Source organism: Aethina tumida, chromosome 7 (genome assembly GCF_024364675.1).
Source record: "Aethina tumida isolate Nest 87 chromosome 7, icAetTumi1.1, whole genome shotgun sequence".
Taxonomy (NCBI): Eukaryota; Metazoa; Arthropoda; class Insecta; order Coleoptera; family Nitidulidae; genus Aethina; species Aethina tumida.
In genome coordinates, this window is record NC_065441.1 from 15830509 (window position 1) to 15852689 (window position 22181).

Genomic DNA, 22181 nt, shown 5'->3' on the forward strand with positions numbered 1-22181 from the left:
CTGTAATTGAAAACTATTCAAACCTATAATTTCTATTAATATAAACTAAAAATTATTTAATTCACAGTTATTTACTGATTTTTCCAATAAATCATCTTTATTTCAATAAAAAAAAAAACGAAAACTGTAAAGAGGAATAGAAATTGTTTAATCTATGCCTATTTTTGGATTGTCTAAATAAATCATATTTAGAAACTGAAAACTCAAGAAAATTTAGAAATTATGTTAATAAAAAAATGATTTAACCCATTTCCTTCTTTTAATCTTTTAAATAATTCGTATTTAACTGAATTCGTAGAGTAACTGAAAACTAATCAATTCGGACTTTATTAATAAAACCTAAATAAAACTAATATAAATAATGAACTCCAATGATTATTGAATTCTATAATTACTAATAGAAACAAAAAATTCTCGTTAAAATCCAGCTTGATTAAAAGGTGACATATGGACAATACCCAAATAATAGTGTAAAGCAACTAAATAATTTGACCATAATTTTAACACCGTTATGTCTCCATTAAAAATCAATAAACATTCCAAAAAAAAAAAAAACATATGTATTTTTTAATAAATCTTGAGTCACAGTGAAATATGAATCTGGTTATTACAAGAAAAAGGGAACAATTTAAAATGATTCACGAAACCGCACGAGTGTGAAACGGCCGAAAAGTAGGTGAGGTATTACGAATTCCCAGTCGTGCCATTCCGATTGATTACCCTTATTATTGCGGTATTATTGTTTTGTGGATATATTTACACATAATTATAATAACATATGGTGTAATAATATGCCTGCCAGGAGTGTTAACCGACCTTTTATATACAGAGGTATATACGCGTTGTGTGGCAGCGGGAGCGATTTGTATTCAACGGCCATAGCGTTGCAGTTCTTGGGCGATAATAAAGCTTTTTCAGTTTTAATTATTTTTGCGTTTTTACCGCGTCGTGCGCATTTTGTTTTACTTTTCGATTAAATTCTGGAATCGTTTCGTCTTTGTGCACGGCCATCTTGTACGTGGACAACGCCAATTTATCATTGTGGGGTACGCGAATTATCGGGCAATTAGTCGGGACAAATGGCACTTGCCTTTATTGAATTGTTGCCAAGCTGAAATTAATTTCCTGCGTTTGTCTCGTCGTTTATGGACGAAATTCCTATGAACGAATTACATTTGCACTCTTTACCTTCATTGGAGAACGTTTCCAATGAGTGATTAACTCGATTTCTCGATTAAAATATTATAAAAAGCCTCCTTGTTCTAACTGGATGATTGGAAAAGGAACATCAAAGGAACCAGCTCAACATAAAAATCACTGAAAAAATTATTAAATGGTCTATGTTTCCTGTTTGCGTTTTGCCCAATTAATAAACGGAATTGAGCCACGAAGGTAAGTTGATGGAGTTGTTGATATTTTCCAGTTTTCCATAAATAAAGGTAGGCCAAAGCTCATTAAAAATGAATGATGCAAAAACGAAAATAAGAAATAATGACTCTATATTCATTGCAAGAAGCGGTTTAAAAAAGTAAATCGTAAATTTATATGCAATTGGTTGGAAATCTCGCCGTTGTATATAAAACGCAAGCGTCCTTCAACAGTGTTCGTGGGCATTTTTATTCAGCTAAATAATGTTATACCATTTCAGTAAATTCCTGCAAAAAGAAAATAATAAAAAAACGATGGAAATATTCCCCTGCATAAAACAAAAGCGGTTCGCGAAAACAAACAAGCGAAAAAAGGCAAACTATTGTCGACCTGCGCTTGACAGATTTTTACTTCAAACATCACTTGCACAGTTACACAAAACGGATATTTTTCTTCATTTCAGTACATTTCATCGGCAACTTCTTTGCGGTTATCTTTTGCGAATTTATGACCTGCATTTTTATTTTTGGATTTTTTATGCAGGGTTATTTTTAAATTCTCTTTAATGGGTGATTTTTGGTGGTAAAAAGTAATCTGTAGACAATTTTATTTATGAAATTTCGATATTTTGATCTATTTTTTTATACTGTGTGATCCTAGGTTCATACATTACATTATTCCTTGTTTATAACATTCATAACCCTTAATTTATGTTTACTAGAATAATAACAAAGCTAAATCTATAGATAAAAATTAAAAAAGTCCAAAATTAGTTTTTTTTTCAGTTACTTGAATTATAATCCTTTATTTCTTATAGGCAATTTTATTGAAAATATTCCTGTCAATTTATGAATTTTCTACATTTTCATTCATTTATAGTATACTAAGTGATTCTAGGTCCATATATTATGTTTGATACGTAATTACTGAAATAATAATGAAATTAAATCTATAGATAAAAATTAAAAAAGTCCAAAATTAGATATTTTTAGTTACTTAAATTAGAATTCCCCACGTTTCATGACTATTTATGAATTTTCTATATTTTGATATATTTTTTGTATTGTGTGATCCTAGCTTCATACATTACGGTTAATATGTGATTACTGGACTAATAATGAAGCTAAAACTATAGATAAAAATTAAAATAGTCCAAAATTAGATTTTTTTTAGTTACTTAAATTAAAATCCTTCATTTCTTACAGATTATAGACAATTTCGTTGGAAATATTTCTTGTCAATTCAAGAATTTTCTACATTTTGATCTATTTTTTATACTGTATGATCTTAGATTCATTAATATGTAATTACTGGAATAGTAACGAAACTAAATCTATAGATAAAAATTTAAAAAGTTCAAAATTAGATTTTTTTAGTTTCTTAAATTAGAATTCCCCACATTTCTTCAATTTTATTTGAAATATTCCTTGTCAACTTATGAATTTTCTATATTTTAATTTTTCTTTTATACTGGGCGACTACACACTCGTCTATAGATAGATCTATTATTACGTTTGATATGTAATTGCTGGAATATTGGCGAAGTTAAATCTATAGATAAAAAGTAAAAAAGTCCAAAATTAGATTTTTTTAGTTTCTTAAATTATAATTCTTCATTTCTTTACACATTATAGGCAATTTTATTTGTAATATTCCTTGTCAATTTATGAATTTTCTAAATTTTGATTTATTTTTTTATACTGACTGATACATTATTGAAATAGTAATGAAACTAGAATTTCCCACATTTTGAATTGATATATTATTTAATACGTGTTTCTTGTAATGTGAATAAAATAAATAAAGTAAAATGAAGATCACGAAGTAAGTTTTTGATCAGCGTGCGTTTGATATGTTGACTTATGATAGTTTGATGCGTGCAAAAACCGGACCACCTATGATTAAATGTTGTTACAGTTTCGCTTTTGTACGTTTCGTGATTTTTACGTGCGCCAAACCGAACATGATTAACATTATTGTTGACAGAAAGTAATGGGCATGTTGTAAGTCGTTCGGTCGCCGTTCTTAATGGTCGCCGATCCACCTTGAAATTCGTAGGTTTTTCCTACTTGATAATTGAAATTTTTCGCAGTCGACAGCTAACGTAATTGACAGCCGCTCATATACAGAACGAAAATGTGCACAAACTGCCAAGCAAATTCTTTTCGAATTGTGCATTTATACCCCGAGGAATTTTATTTTTTATTCAGACGTTATTGATCGTACCATGTGGGTACTCGTTTCAATTGTCCTTAAGAGAACAATTCATAATTTACTAATAAAAACTAGTGGAAATTTATTGCACTCGATTCCACCATGGAATTAAAATTTAGGAGTGACACAAACTTGAACCAATGCACGGTCTATTTATAGACTTTAAATCACAATTTCTCAGACACAAGCTATAAATAATCAAAGTTTATTTTATGCAACAGTTAAGTGGGCTCGAAAATTATACAATTCATTAAAATTGTCAAGGTCCAAAAGAAAACGGATTAAAATATTATTCCGCTATAAATGGCAATGCATAATTTATTAAAAAAAATTGATTATTCAAAAACTCACCTCCTCATAATCCAGACGGGAAGTCAGGGTGAAAACGCCGGTTTGCGGGTTCAGGGGGAACACATCATTGGCCCAATCGCTGATCACAGTGTAGGCCAATTGGGCGTTCACACCCAAATCCAAGTCCGTGGCTTTGACCTGTCCAACCCTCGATCCTCGGGCCGCGTTTTCCGGGATGTCGAACGAGTAGGCGCTTTCCAGAAAAGTTGGCGCGTTGTCGTTCGTGTCCGTGACCTGAAACAATCATTTTTCACGTTGTGAATGAGCACGTAGCAAAAGGAAATTCCATTTGTGCCCCGTTAACGGGGCGCGGTTTTCTCTCGGAAACATTTTTCCGTCGATATACGTGATTTCAGACACGTCCTTGCAAAACCATAAGAATAATTCAGTTCGGCCGTATGTATGCAAAATCTCCTGTATTCAAATTCGTTAGTAACAACAGACTTTTCGCCTGATCGGAATACGAGATGATTTCGTCGGGATTTCGCACAGTCCTGAATACTAAAATCGTTGGGATGATGGTATTGTTTCGTTTTGATCGGTTCGTGAAATTGGTACCGTACGAACACGACCTCGGAATTTTATATTACATTCAGTTTGTTTTGTTTATCAATTAATTGAATGCATGGGGAAAATTTGAGCAGCCGGAAATGAGTTTCTGTATTTACGAATGATTGTGGTCATAAATTATCGGCATGGCAAAAATAGAATCGATGCAAGATTAATAATATACATCCACGTTGGTTTTGTTCTTTATTTCTATTATCGGTTCGGTTAGTACTTTGACAAGGCAAAAGGTGATTATTTATTATTAATGACGGACATAGTTAGATGTCATTCAGTTATATATTAACATAATCTGACCCCTGTGTCATACCAGATACACAAGCCACAACCTTGGACGTCACAAGATGCTGTATGATAGATTGTCCAACTTCTTACTCGCTAATAAATAAGACCTTTGGATTATTTGCAAAAAGGTTTTCCACTGATTTTACCTTAAATATACATAATGTCATACATAAATTAAATTTTTTATTTTTACTTCTTTAAAATGTGTGGAGTAAATCACTCTTTTTTTTACTCCTTCAATAAATGCAAAATTACTTATAATATTTATTTAACGATGAGTGTCTAAGAAAAATATCCCAAAATAAGTTATTTTTGATAAATTAATGAAATTGGATAATTTGATAGAACACATGACAAAATTAGAAGTAACCACATTTTTTCTAATCTTTACTGAAAGTGTCATTAATTTTTATCAATTGTTTCATTATACATAAAATTTTGAGTAAAATATGCCAAATTAAAAGCCAAAAGACATCGAATTATTAACTTTTTTGTCCAAATTTATATATGTAAAGCAATAAATTATAAAACATCATTATTTTTAATAATTTTATTGTTCAAACTTTTCACCTCCATTTATATACTATATACAGCTATCTATTTATACATAATTTTTATATAAATTTTTATTTCGAGTTGGGTTCATGAGTAAAGTACCAAACCGTATATTCAATACAGTTGATTTTATAATTTACTTCTGTGTCCGACATCGTTTCTTAAAACTACAAATGTGTGTTCATTTATTGACACAAATTAAACAACAAATTATAGAAAAGTTCCAGAATGGTGAAATGTGGAGTTAAATTGCAGCCGATTAAATTTAAACAAGTGGATCATTTCGAGGACGTTTTTCAATTTTGACAGAAGGAGTCCCTAGAAGTGGTAGAAAACGCAGTACCATAAAATGAAAACTCTCTATGGTAGAAAAACGGCAAAGAAGCACTTCATTTCTGCCAAAAATAGAGCAGTAAAATTCTTTTGCAAGAGTTCATGGATGAAAAGACCACTTAATGAAAGGTATAATCCCAAAGTACACTAGTTTTACTGTGAAGCATGGTGAAGGAGGTGTTATGGTTTGGGGATGTTTTGTGGGATTGGCATGGCTCGTTGGTTAAGATACACGGGATAATGGATTGTTTCGTTTATCGTGATATTCTAGAGAAGCATATACTTCCATTTGCCAAAGATAACATGAATTTAAGGACCTTACAGTACGTAAACGATCCTAAACACATGTTTAAGTTAGTTCTCATGGTGTACTTGTAATGTCTTGGCCAAAATAAAGCCCAGACCACAAGCCAATTGAAAACCTTTTGGTTGAAATTGATCTGAAAATATAAAAAAGACTGACAAAATCAGTGGAAAGAATTATTGAAGGATTATATTAAAAAGCTACTGAAATTAATGAAAAAAGGTGTTTAGAAGTTATTGTTAATAATGGTTATGCTAATAGATACTAAATAAAGAAGGCCTAATGTACGTAAAGTTGTTTTATTTTATTGGTGCCTTTTGACCCTGCAATTTTGTTCAAATATTAATAAACACCTAACTAAACCCACTAATAAACAATTATATTGCCGTATTGTTGTTATTCAACAAATTGACAATAAAAAGGACATTTAAATGTATACTTTATCCAGACAAATGAAAATTTCTAAAGTTGCTCTACATATGAGCGATAGTGCATATATAATTATTTTTGTAATTAGATTTACTGTCATGGGGTTGGAATTTTTGGGATCTTAATAGATTCTTTAAAAAATTTCTTGTGATTTTTTTATATTTCTCGTCAAATTACTTGAGGAAAACCAGGACAAATTATAGTAAATAGAAACGTTAATAACTTTTGTGTTTAAATGTAAACTTGTATGTTTTTATAAAATTAAATGAGAAAATAAAAACCTTTTGGTCAGTGTAATCATTCCTAATGTCCAAAGTTAATAATTTCAGAAACAATTAACGTTATTGTACCCCAGATACTTCCTGGGCCATAAACCATTGATGTGAATCTCTTTTAATTTCTGTAAATATTTTTATTGTTCTTGCTTTTAATATCTTGGTTTATGTGGAGCATATAATAAATTTAGGAAAAAGTCACATTTTATTTTAGAAAATTAATATTCTAAAAAAAGAATTATCACTAGTTGTCATTTATGGTCTTGAGCTACGAGGATATTAAATATATATGTCAGATTGATCAAAAAATGAAATCAGAACAGTCCGATTGGAATTGGAAGAGGCCTTCTATGATCACCATTGTTTCTCAGACCGTTAATAAATTAAATATTATAGACAATAGAATAATTAAAGTTCATTTTGGTGAGCGAAGGAGGCGCAGAATGGACACTATGTGGTACGGAGGCAGCGCAAACAACCGACCGCACTGGCACTTTATCATAGTACCAACCGCATCAGATGCAGATCAGACAGATTTCAAACGGTCGAAGGGACCATTGAACTGTAATTGTGATGGGACTCCTCCGATTATGTTCGCTCTCTCCGCTCCGTCTCTTTCTCGTTCTCGCTCGCCGCCGTTCTCGTTCCGTCGCCTATTATTAATGTTCCCCCGTACCTGGAAAAATCGCGGGGCATTTTCGAACAGCTGTTGATCCATTTCGAAATTCCTGCCGGACTACACAAATCAATCCCGCCTGCGCCGATGCGACGTGCACCAAGTGGAGAATTATATTTTCCACCCGGTTTAATTGAAGGCGCTGCACACTCGGATTCCGGGAATGTTTTTCATATGTGCCGTGTCGTCTCATAAATAATGAACGTTTCAAATGCTTCTGCAGGAGTCAAACTTTGAATTTTAATGAAACGCGAACGCCAACATGAAATAACTTTAGACGGACATAAAATTCTAGTATTGTTTTTGTGCGACTGTGAGAAACATGCATCATATATCATCAATGAACGAACGTCATTTGATCTCACGTAGGAAAATACTAATGGAGAAAAAAAAATGAGACAACGGCTGAAATTCTCGTGGAAACGTGTCCGTGGAGTCCGTACCTGTTTGCGCAAAATATCTTATCAATCTTGTTCTTTTGTCGATTTTTTAATTTTAATTAATTAGTCGGTCGCTAAGTAAGGGACCCCTAAATAACAATTATTAATTAATAACGGGCTGGTTACTTATTCGGCTACCAGACACCACTTTTTCTTCACTCATTAAGAGCTTTGTGTTGAGGTTAATTAAAGTCGAATAAAATCCGCTCGTACGTTGTCCGTTCCTTCTTGCCCTTTGCATTCAATACTAAACTTGTTTTAAGGCAATTCAAGACTGGATACAAAAAATTTTAAAATACATTTTCTGTATTTTTAATTTTCAATATTTATTAATTATTTCACAAGCACGTTTTTAAGTAAAAATTTAGTATATTTATATAAGCTTCTGGGAGAAAACAGGAAACATATCAATATAATAAATTGTTATTGAAAGTTCTCCCGTGCAGATATCGGAGGGCCATTATAGAAACTGACCCCTTATATTATGTTACAATAAGCTATAAATATTACCTCGACATGTTCTAACTTCCTTCAATTTAAAAAATTTTAAAAAAGTTTTTTCTACTTGTTTTTAGCTTTTTCAATTCATATTTTTTATTATTAGATCAATTGAACATCTTAATACTTAAGATCATCAAAATATTACTTATTAAACATTTTAAAACTTAAGAACATAAATTATTACTTATTTTTTGCATTTTTTTTTTTCAATTTTTTGTAATTTAGTTCCTTATTGCTTTTTGTAATACATGTTAAACACATGTTTTTAAAATAATTCACAAGATTGGGCCAAATAAATATAAAGTACTTTTTGAATTTTTAATTTATACATTTTTTATTAGAATTCAAATTAAATGAACATTTTAGAACTCAGGAAATCAAAATATTACTTTATTTTTTGGTTTTGTTTTAATATTTTATAACTTACTTCTTTTTTACCCTCTCTAATCTATGTTCAATTTGTTTTGAAGATATTCACAAGACTGGACCAAACAAATGTTGGGTACCTTTTTGAATATTTAGTTTATATATTTTTATTACAATTATTACAATTGAAATCAATTGAAATATTAATTTCATCAGATTATAATATCAGAATTTTATTGTTTAAATTTTCTTTGTTCTTTATAACTTATGCCCCCCTCTAATCAATTTTAAACTTATTTTAAAGATAATTAAAAAAAATCTTTGTAGCTTATATCGTTATTTATTTTATTTTTAATTTTTTGAATCTCCAACTCACAATATTTATTAGAAATTTAGAAGTCATGCCTCAAAGGAAACGTTGAATGCATTCGTACAAGTTTCTGAGAGAAAACAGGAAACATGCAAATATAATTGATTGAAATTGAACGGTCTCCCGTGCAGATATCGAAGGGCCATTATAAAAACGGGCCCCCTTATCGTGTGCGACAATAAGAAATAAATATTCCCCCGACTTGTCAATTATAATATGATAAACACATGGGCCGATGCAATCTTGTCTGCGTTTACATCTTTGTCTTATAATTAAATTTAAATTCTATTGGAATGCGCGGCCGTCGGTGAAGTGAATATTACGCGGTTATTTATATTATTGGTGACGTATAAAAGTGGACAATGTCGTAAATTTTCAATTACCTGCCTCGCAATTAGTTATAAATTACGATGGTGCGACCGAGTCGTACACTATTGCTCATACTGAGCTCAGGTTGATATCAATTGCCTTGTTATTATTATTTTTCTATGCTTTTATGCATGGCATTTTGTGCGCAATCACGTCGATTATTTGTGTTAGTTTGTAATGAAATTGGACGGAAAACATCTTAGAAATGTTTACAGGTACAGTTATGGCTAAAGGTTGAAAATAAATTCCGCAATATTGTATTTACAATGCTTTTTTTGTTGTAATAGAGAACAAAAAGGTAAATTACCTTGATTAAACCTAGTTCAAGAATGTGGGATCAAAAAACCCAATAAAATGTACCACGTTTCCTATTGCCAGAAAAAAAAAAACATATTAAAATTAATATCCAATAAATTCGGATTGGAGTCGACAAATTATTGTTACGTTTTAAATCCGACAGAATTTATTATCAAATCAAACACATTATAAAGTGGTTTGTTGAATAAATCAAATTAATATAATGATGTTGGAAAACGCGTTGTAATAATTTAATTTATATATCAATATAATTGGTAATTCATAATGTTACGAAAAGGTTCGTACGCTATATTTGGAAAAATGAGGCGTATTAAAATTAATCAAAATAATTCGACCGATTTATCAAGTTTTCACATTTGCAAATATCAAATATTTACCTTCAGTGATTAATTAATACTTTGTCTCTCGCAGCTAAAAGTTTAAATTTAGGAATGTGGAAAGTTTATAAATAGTTCAGTTTAAAAAATCATTAAATCTAGCCCAGTTCTTTTCTAACAAGTTTCTAGTGACCAAAAAATATCTGATCAGATGTAAGATAATCCGGAACAATATTCTCAACATTTGAGATCTGTAATTTATTTTAAAAAATGTGTTAATTAAAGAGTTGTCCCATAAATTTGTGTATTTCAATTTCTACTCGTTAAGATTTAGTTTTTACATTTTTTAATTTCTCGTATTCAATTAAGTATAATTAACTGTTCTGAACAGGACAGTTGTCGGATTGTATATCGATACACTTTCCAAAATTATCATTTACGCAACCGGATTATAATCAAATATGTTATTTACAGTTATCAATTGATTTTTTAGAAAAACGTTATTAAATTTAACGATTTTCTTTACAGTGATTATTTCAAATAAATTTTACTACAGCTTTCTCAAATATAATCTCCCCTTTTTATAAAATATATGATTTATCTATAAAAATATAAAATTAAATGTTAATTTTTCTTTAGAAATTTGGAAAGTTACTATTAGCAGAATATTATATATATATATATATATATATATATATATATATATATATATATATATATATATATATATATATATTGCTTTTGTAGTTGTACTTTTGCTCTATTAATCAATAATTTATTTCTTATCTATATTAATTTCATTCCTAATTAAAACAAAATTATATTATTCTTATTGAATTAACATTCAAGATTTTTGCAAATAATAAAAAAACAAATTTAAAAAGTTTCTCAGTTTAATTGTGTTCATCAAAAATACTTTATTTATTGTAGTTAATGGAATTTTAATTGAAATATTTGCTAATAAATAAATCATTGATATTTTAATATGGACATCAAAATTTTTTGTTGATACTTTTTTCAAATTATGAATATAACACTCTTATTCAGTGAATCAATTTTCAATTAAATCTGAAATGCATACAGCATTCATAAAAAGGAAATCTAAAAGCCAAGAAAATCATAATTAGTTTTGTTTATAATTCAGTATTTCTATGAATATTTAAATTTAAAAATTTATATATTATAATTTAAATTATTTTATTTTTTTATTAGACTAATAAAAATATAAATAAATTATAATAATTTTTTAATTTTAAAAACTGTAATTTTGTTATTCTTTTTTATCGGTTTTTTGGTTTAATAAAAGAAGTTTATTATAATATTCGTAACAAAACAATTAATTAGAGAACACAATTCTTAAATTAAAAGAATTTCCACACAATATTCAAGGATTGCACCGTAAATTAGAAATAGTAAATGTTGGAACAGTGTCGCACTCAAAACATAAACTATGTGACACTAAAACGCATTTTGACACATAATACTTGAGTTTTATGACCGAGATTGAATGTCAAGCGGACACCGTTAATAAAATATCAATTTCATTGTGGCAAACTTTATGGGTGATTTTTATTAAGGTCCATAAACAAATCGCAATTTGCAATAAGTGAAATATGATCGAAGCCAGATGACATCGATACAAACATTGCTCGCCAATTTCCGAATAACCCAAAAAAATATACATACCTGTATGGTGACAATCGTGTCCGTGTACTGCAACCCATCGCTAGCCCTGACTGTCAGCTTGTAAACGTCCTTGGTCTCGCGGTCCAAAGAATCGTCCAGCCTCAAGACGCCGCCGTGCCTGTCGAGGGTGAAACGTCCGTCGTGCCCCTTCACTAGGGTGTACTCCAGATCGCCGATCGTGTCCGGATCCTCAGCCCGGATCGTGGCGATAGGTTCGCTCGGACCCAGGTCCTCGGACACCTGGAACTGCAGCGGCGTGTCCTTGAAGCTCGGCGGACTGTCATTCTTATCCAAAACCGTGATCTGGACCTGGAAAATGTGTCGCAACTTATTAAAATACGGTCGATGACAAGCACAAAAGTGTTGACATGATTGACGAATTAGTTTTAATAAATTCGTGTAGGTCGAAACGGTGAAACTTATAAGCACGTGCACTGTTTTACTTTCGGTTTGGTTTTTAATTTTCTAAGAGATTTATAATTGAATTCCATTAACTGATCGTATTACTGTGTTTATCACTTTATTAAACGCTCGGTAATGATTTAATTTATCATAATCTGTGAAGCAGAAAATCATCGGGTTTTCGTTAGTGCTTTCTCCAACGAATAATTATTGGCTTTAGTAAATTGCGTTTGTGCATAGTTTATTGTTTAGAAATAAATAATGGATTGGTCAATTAAAATGATAACAGACGCTGGGCAAAAGCAAAAAGCTGCAAACGAATTTATGAGTGCGGTAATTAAAAGTTCTTCAGTTATCTTAAGACAACAGGAATGTGTTTAATAATCATCATTAACAGTGAGAGTATGCTGTTAATATTTCCGGCTTAATAAGTCTGAAGTAACATAGAAAATCAATTTAACCCAGATTATTAGGCATTACGTTATGAATGCCCGGAGCCGCATCTGAAGTTTACACATGTAGCAAAAAGGACACGGGAATGAGTTTCGTTTGGTCGGAACGTAAAAAATATTGTTAGTTTTAGAGGCAATAAAAATAACTTTAAATTTTATGTATTGCGTTACTAGTTTGATTTACATTTAGATAGGTTTTACGATTACAAAGCCAAGTGAATAAGTTAACGTAGATGGGTTCATAGATACAGGATGCGACGGTGGAACTGAAATCACGCCGGACATGTTCAAATCGTACAGAACGAACCGAAAGAGATAATAATAATTTTAGTAAAAACACATAAACATTTGACATTTATGTAACGTTATGTATTTAGACAGGCGTCGTTTAAAATTAAGTGGATTGTGAAAATGAATACACCTTCAGCTTATTTAAGAACTGTTTTATTGTTTTAACGCATGTTGTTATGTAAATTGGTCACAGATCTTCCCGTTTATTATAACACAACTGTTCTCCGTTAGATACTTAAATTAATTTCGCTTTTGATCACTTTTTTACAATGAATTTCTACTTTCAATTAATTTTAATATGGGAATTTTGGATGCAATTAAAGCATATTTTATACAAATTAACAGTTTATTATACAGATAATAAAGCCTTGTTTAAATAATTTTGAAAACTACGCAAATCAAAACAATTTACTTTATTCTCTTGTTATAAATCTTGTTTCTTAGGTTTTTTAATGCCTTAATTATAATTATTGTTTTAATTTTAACTTAATAAATACATGTACAATTTTCTCAAAAATTATAATTAAAAAATTATCAGAATTATTAAAAAAACTAACTATTTAAAATTTGGAAAATGTATCTTTAATATTCAAGTATTTTAAAAATAATTATTCTTATTTTATCTTTTATTCAATCTTTCTTTATAATAATTAAATTTCGAACGTAGGATTAACAAAATTTTAAAAATTTATAAAAAATACTAATAATTTTCTATTATGCATTTTTATTAGATTAAAACATGTTTTAATTATAATTTCTAAACATTAACATGAATATTTTTTAGATTTAAATGTTAATTAATTAATTAATTAATAGTGAATGTAATGATATTAAAAATAAAATATTTTATAATAAATAAATACTATTTTTTTTAATTTGTAATTTTTTAATATTTATTTCTTTCTAATATTATTTTATAGAACTCAGTTAATTACTTGTGTTGCCACTTCGTATCTTTAGTAATTTAAATCTTCAATATACTCAGAATACGGAAAGATGATCAGGTTTAAATTATCCCAAATCTAAAAACATCAAATGTCGAATGACTAATTAACATGTTAATTAAACAGAAGCATTTTAAAATGCAAATATGTAGGTTAGATCGATAATTACAAATATAAAACGGGGATATTAAGGAAATTTGCGTTTACCGAAAGGCGGGCATTAATTAATGTCTTTATTAGTAAATTTCGAAAATTTCTATTATTAACCTACATTTTTATTATTAAAAATAAAAAAAATTATAATGGTTTCTGTTACGTAATAAAATGTGTTGATAATTTATGAATACTAACCAAATGTGTTAATCATATTATGAATAAAATTCCAGCTTAAAATTATTAAAGCGAATAAATCATCACGGTATTAAGAGATTAAGTTTAAAATTGTAGAGTTATTTGCGATTTTCACATTTAATATTCATATATAATAAAAGGCAAAAAAACCGTTTTCAATCAAAACTTAATCATTCATAATAACCATAAGGATAAAGTGAATAATCTTCGATTTCTTGTCATTAAATGAAATTTATAGTGTTCAGAAACGACTTGTAGTCGTGTAAAAGTCGAATATAATTAATTTAACGTTAATAAACAATTTAGAATTAATTAATTATTAATTAAGTTTCAGATTGTCCCTCGTATAAAACGATCATTTTCGTTTTAGGCGTACGGAACTGGTTGTTAAAATTTCGAAGACACATTGTTCGCGACATTCGTTATTGGCTGCCATTTGAGGACTCTAGACACTATGGAATGATGAACTCTCAGAACGGTGGGATCCAATTTTCTCTAGTGGTCCGGGCGTAATTAGCCAAATTCCAATTACTTATAGTTTTATTTATTAACGTTTTTGCGACATGGCTTCTTAAAATTCTCCGCTTTTGCATAACAACATTACAGGAATTGCTTCTGTGTCCGCTAATTATCGTCAGAAATCCGTCATGGCATTTTTATTATTATTTTACTAATTGTCCGATTAATAAACATCACTTCTAAATGGTGCAATGTTAAATCAACGGCTAATTGCCTCGTTATTTTAATTGAAAGCGATTTTTGCTCTCCTCAATTATAAAATTTCAAATGATGGATGATAAACTTCCACTCATTTTATTATCCAAATTTGAAATACAGTTTTTATAATTTTCTAACGGGGACAAACTAGAGTTTCACGTTTCGTAAATTATTTATTCATTTTGAGCAAATTAAGCCAGCACAAACAACAAACGAGATAAACCTCAAACGCATTACATGAAAACGAAGCATTTATCTAAACAGCCATCGACCAACTTGTTTTATGTCTTTGTATAGTTTCGTAATGTCGACTTATGGGGTAATTTGAGAAATACTATGAAATTAACACTAACAAACACGTGTTTTGTTTGAAATTTCATCTGCCGTTTTCGGATCGCAATAATCTTCGGGTTGGTCAATGGACAACCGTTACAAATTTATATTATTTATTTTTTATCAACGTTTAATTGCTGGAATAAGGTCGTACAAATTTTAGGGGACTTTAATGCTAGATCAAGAGGCAATCCACACAAATTATTTTGCAATGCATCCATCGGTAACATCAAAATATTAATCTTAAACTCTTTCACAAAGATTTATATTAATAAATTAACTATAAATTTATATAAAACTTATAACTATATATTTTAATGTTTAATCTCTGTTAATAAATATTTACTTAAAAAATTAATTAATATTACAAAACATCGTGAAATTAAATATTAATTTATATAAAGGTGTGAACTAATGTTTAATCAGTTTTTATAAAATAATTATTTTAAATTTAATAATTTACGATTTTTTTAAGGTACTAAATTATCATGAAATATTAAAAAGTATTTAAAATTTAATATCAAATCAATGAAATTAATTGTTAATTTATAAAAAGCTTTCAACTTTATATTTCAATGTTTAATCTCTCTTTAACAATTAGATTTAATAATTTATATTTTTCTAAAGCTACTTTATTATAATTAAATGGCAAAAAATAATCAATATTATCTTGAAATTATTAATTTATATATATTACATTTAAATTTTTACTTTCATTATTCATTTACATAAGCTTTGGTATAATTTGTATGTTTAATCTCTTTTTATCACATATTTATTTTAGGAATGATTTAAGATTGAATCTAAAATATTTTTTACTATTTAATCCGGAATAAGGTCGCAATAATTTGAAATGACTTTAACGTTAGATCACAAGACGAACCACTTTTGCAACTGGCTGATAACATCGAAATATTAATTCGAAATCAAAATGTCAACGTTAATAATTTTTTTAACGAATTCCAAAGAGCACGACTAGGTGTAGTAATTGCACACTTTTGCAACGATTTCATATTGAAACCAACACACAACAAACCCGATTAATTAACGCCCGGTATCATAAACATTTCACTCGAGTGTTGACAAACAATTCAGACCAACACAGCCTAAGCTCATTATCTCGATTTTGACACGTACCCGACATTTTTATCAATTATAAATATTAAGGTTACGAAGGTGCGGCTCTGGAAAACACTTTCCGAGATTATTAGCAAGTATTATTAAAAGTGATTATTTGTGTTACGTTATACCAGATCGGATTTGCATTGAAACAATGCCAAATACGATGTAAATAAAAACATATCACCCACAACGGTTTTAAATCAGCCGCGGCATAATTACGTCGCGCGACTCGACGCGAAAAAATCTACATAACTGCGCTGAATTATTTAAATCCTGAGAGCCTTGACAAATACCTCGGGCACCCAAGAACCAAGTAAATCACCATTCAATCAACATATTACATGTTAATATTTGCTCTGCTACATTTTTGTAACGCGTCAACGTGGCAACGTTGGTCGCCTCAATTTCTGCACTGCAGGACGACGTGGCAACATTCCGGTGTTTTTGGTCTGTGGCGTGGTTGGTCGAGTCCGCCCCTGTACGGCCGGGGCATTCTCCGGTGGATGTTTATGAGTCTCGTCTGTTCGGTCGAGCAGTTTTTCACAACGATTTTGAAATATTTGCAGTGCTGGCTGACGTCGTTTAGCGGCTGAAATGAGCCCGTTTGGAATGCACGCAGCCGAATGTCGGCGGTGTTCCTTTGCAATTCTCTTTTTGAATTAATTCACGGAGAATACTAATCAAGTCCCCGTATTAACTAAATGTATTCTTGTTTTCGCCACTCAGAAGACTTGTCTCGTACTTGTGAACTGTTTCTGGGAATGATCGATTCTGTTCTGCCGGTCCCGGACAACTCACCAAAAACAACGCGGACGAATACAGGGGCAATTTTATTATTCAATCTTTACATCTTATTATTTAGTTTCAGTTATATAACCTACATTTATACATTGAAGCCATCCAATCTTATTTTTTATATAATTGTCTATATTTTTAATTGAATAACTATAAAATATTACTCAGATTATTTAAGGATTATTAAAATTAACTTTTTATTTTTTTATTTCTCTTTGTTAAATATTTATTTTATATTTATTTAACTTTTCAATTTTTCTAAAATTAGGAAATAAAATTTAATCCACAATTTTTCAAATTAATTATTAATTAATAAAACAGTTTATAAATCTATATGTATATCTTTAATCTCGTTTAATAAAATATAATAAAATACTTAAAATTTAATGTACAAAATTTTAAATTATTATTAAAAAACGTTAAAATCGTACATTTTTATCTTTAATATTTTTTATCAAATAATTATCTTAAATTTAGTGATTTTTTATCTTTACGAAATTTACAAATTGACATAAAATGTTGAAAATTTAATTTAATCTACAAATCTTCAAATTATCTCTTAATTTATGAAAGGCTTAGAATCATCAATTTAATCTCCTTTTATTACAATTATATGACAAATTTGGAGATTTATAATGTTTCTAAAATTATGAAATTAGAGTAAAATACTTAAAATTATTTGACATTTAATATACATACTTTTAAATTAATTATTATTTATAAAAAACGTTACAATTCTACATTTCTATCTTCTTTATCTTTTTTATCAAATATCTTAAATTTAGTGATTTATAATATTTATAAACTTAACAAATTGACAAAAAATGTTAAAAAATATTAAACTACAAATATTCAAATTTCTTAATTTATGAAAATTTTAGAACTCATCAATTTAATGTTTAATCTCCTTTAATCAGCATTACCTGATAAATTGGTTTACAATTTTTTCTAAAATTATCAAATTAACGTAAAATATTTAGAATTATTTGAAATTTAACTTTTAAATTAATTATTATTTGAAAAAAACGGTCCAATTCTACATTTCTGTCTTTAAAATTTTGAAAATTGACATAAAATATTAAAATTTATTTAATACTTAATCTACAAATCTTCAAATTATCTGTTAATTTATGAAAAGTTTATAACTCATCAATTTAATGTTTACAATTTTTTCTAAAATTATCAAATTAACGTAAAATATTTAGAATTATTTGAAATTTAACTTTTAAATTAATTATTATTTGAAAAAAACGGTCCAATTCTACATTTCTGTCTTTAAAATTTTGAAAATTGACATAAAATATTAAAATTTATTTAATACTTAATCTACAAATCTTCAAATTATCTGTTAATTTATGAAAAGTTTATAACTCATCAATTTAATGTTTAATCTCCTTTTACCAAATTATATGATAAATTTACAATTTTTCTAAAATTATTAAATTAACGTAAAATATTTAGAATTATTTGAAATTTAATATACAAACTTCTAAATTAATTAATTTCTATTTTTTAATCTTTTTTATCACATATTTATCTTAAATTTGGTGATTTATGATCTTTCTAAAATTAACAAATTGTTCAAATTTATTCTATATTCCAACGAACATTTTTATATTTAAAGTCTTTATCAAAAATTTATCTTATCTTTAGTTATTTACATTTTTTAATTGTTAATTAAGTAATCAAAATTATTTAGAATTTAATTTAAAATACTTAACTTAATTTGCATATAGATATTAAAATAAAAATTCTTGAAATTAATTAAGGAAGTAAATTTTCATTTGTAATAATTATTCTTAATTTATTACAATTAAAATGCATTTATTGAAATATTAATCAATTACGTTATAGAAAAAAAATAACACAAACATAGAGAAGTTAAAAAAGGACATTTTAATATTCATATTTGCGACATTTAATTAAATATATTTTTTAACCAAATGCAAATAAACTCCGAGAAATCATTACAAAATACACAATTCACTTTTCCACACACAAAAAAATAATGTCATTGTTATTTGAAGAATTTGCTAATTTAATATTTAAACACTTTCAATTTTTAAGCAATTTTTCAGATATTAATATTTAATTAACTTCAACAAACTCAACACTCTTAACTCTCACAAACGTACATTAACCGCATTCAAATCATAACATGTGGACATAATAAGTCGTGTAATGAACAAAACTGCAATAAATAACAAAACAACATTAAAAAGAAAACACACAACGTTTAACACATTATGTAAATCTAAAAAAAACTGAACTACCTAATTACAGCCCGTGGATTTTTAATCCGTGGATAAAGACACTTACGAACGTTTTTTTTATTATCCATGGCGAAACTTTCGAATAGGTTTGTGTCGGGACATGTCAGTTTCAGTGGTTTTAAATTGTTCTTTAGACGTTTTAAACATGTTTTAACATTTTTCATTGTCAGCTTTAATTTTCTTCGTTCAATTGATGCAAGATATTAATTACATTAACGTACATGATTTATTTATTATTCCTGTATTAATTTGAATATATTTACAATAAATATAATATAGTTTTGAAACAATTTAAAATGTTATTATTAATTCGTGACATAATTATCTTATTTTTTTTAATAATTAATACACGTATGAATAATTAAAATGCGTTTTATTTGCTGTGTAGTCTCTGTTCATTCTCCTGAAATTACATTCTTCAGGGGCGTCCCACAATTTTCTTTATAAAATTTATAAACATTTATAAACAACGTATATTTGTTTCAATAAAATATTCTACTACTTTTTATGGACTCAAATATAACCAGTTATTAAATTTTTGTTCAATATTCTTGTATAAATATTTAGTAAGGTGGGACACATAAAAGCTGCTGAGTATAAACAGGGGGGAATAATTGCAGGACGCACGCCCATGGTTTAAGGTGCCCAGACGGGTTAAACAGGTCAAGGATATAACTTGTTATGTTGGTAACAATGCGTCCATAGGATACCACGATAGTAAACTTCGATTATTTATAATCGTACACACATAACTCACGGCCTCATCCACCGGAGACTTTATGCGCCCGGCCCAATAATAACGTTGCTAAATCACATCGAATGTCCCCGACGACGTTTTCCTCCGATTCGTAGCTGTTATTATTTTTTTCTTCTTAATTAAAATGTCCACATAAAAATAAAAACGACCATTTTTAATGAGTAAAATTAATTAATATGATAGTAAAGGTGTAATGTATCTATTAAGCGATGGAGTGGAAGCAAAAGCAAGTGCACCATTTCCTTAATAAAACTGCAGAAATAAAGATTCATTGTCGCTTTATTGCTTCCATTAAAGCGATGTTTAGCTGCAATCTTGGTGCAATGTTTGCCGGTCATTTAGCACTTGTCCATTGTGCCGTTAATTAATATGTTGATTAACACGTTTTGTTTAAATGAATTATTAAAATTTAAGCACGCATTCTAATAACTCGAAGCAACGTAAAAATTGACACACACACCGATTGAATAAACAGTACATATTGTACGTGATTAAAGCCAACGAAACAAAATGATCGAAATGATTTATCGTTCTTATTTGCAACACTAAAACCGGTAATTAATGTTGTTGTCTAAGAATTAATTAGGATTAAAGGACAAGACCGATAGTAAATTAACGTTGTGTTCGTAATTTATATATTTTTAATTAACGACTGGACCGCGGCTCTATAAATATTGCAACTTTCATATTAAAATATGTTTCGGTATTGCAGGCGAAAGGCCCGTAAATGGACGTAGAAAGCGAACTAGAAACACTTTTTTTTTCTTATTTGTTTCGGACGCGCCAATAAAAAGGTCACTTTGCGAGTGACAACATAATAATAATTTCAGTCGTGGAGCGTTATTTTTTCGCAAATGGGCAAAAACTGGTCGTTATCCAATTGACCATCAAACGCCGTTTAGAAACTCCTTATACACCTTAATTTTCACAACACACACGTTCCACAACTTGACACATATTTTCGCTCATATTTTTGTCATAACACAACATTAATTTTTGCTACGATTCGGTACTATTCTAGAGATATAATTAATAGCATCCTCGGGAGTAATGGGGTATTTCCTGCAACAGATAAAATCGCCTGTTGGGGACTTCAAAAATAATTATACCGCATATCAGTAATAAGTGAAACTCAAACTTATATTTATCTTGGCCTATATAAAAATTATAATTATAATGTTTAATTAACCACTCATTGTTTTATGAATAATTAATGTGCCGATAGACGGTGAACGTTTTAATAAAAACAATAAACGATTTGTTAAATATTCCACCTTAAGAATGTTGAGTTAATAAGATTTATCTGTGTACGATCTAGATTTGAATAGAATTATGAAGTAAACCTACGGACTTGTATAATTATAAATTAAAAGTTCACGGACTAAAGTTTTATTGACTTGAAAACAATCGTCGAAATTGCGAAACTTTAATTTATTAAACGATTTTTTCCTTGGAGTTAAATTTAATAAATTAATAATTTTAATTAATCAATTAAATTGCTAAATTACTATAAATTATTAATATAAGCCATTAAATAATCTAGTGTATAAATTTTAATTATGGTAGTTTTATGACATTTAAAAATGCAATATATCCTACAAACACTGTTATATAACAAGTCGAATTATCAAAAAAAAAAAAAAAAAAAATTAATAAACGTCAAACAGAAAACGACAATTATACAGTTCAATTTGATACATGTATAAAATCTTTTCCAAATAGTTTCCATTGGTTTAAAAGCTTAGACTCGTCGAATTCAATTTTGGTGCAGTAGTTCAGATGTTCTTCTTTCCTACTGATAACGAAGACGCAAAATATAGCATACGGTTCTGATCCGGATGTTTTAGGTATGATATACATAATTTTTAAATATCCTCATTGTTTTCAACCCTGGTTTCAAACACTAAAGATAAAAATTTATTATTTTTTATCTCGTTTCCTGTTACTACTTTTTTTTTTTTTGATAAATTGACTCCTTATGTAACAATAAGTATGTGTTTAAAATTTGTAGCATAAGTTG

General features: G+C 28.6%; 1 protein-coding gene across 1 annotated transcript in view; it reads right to left on the minus strand.

Moving 5' to 3' along the window:
- The window catches only part of LOC109609384 (cadherin-related tumor suppressor), a 67413-nt gene that overhangs the window by 31953 nt on the left and 13279 nt on the right, over positions 1–22181 (minus strand). The window contains exons 2-3 of the mRNA XM_020026045.2: positions 11725–12033; positions 3934–4167 (exon numbers count right to left, since the gene is read on the minus strand). Coding sequence (XP_019881604.2) covers positions 3934–4167; positions 11725–12033 — 543 coding nt within the window. The remainder of the gene's footprint in view (positions 1–3933; positions 4168–11724; positions 12034–22181) is intronic.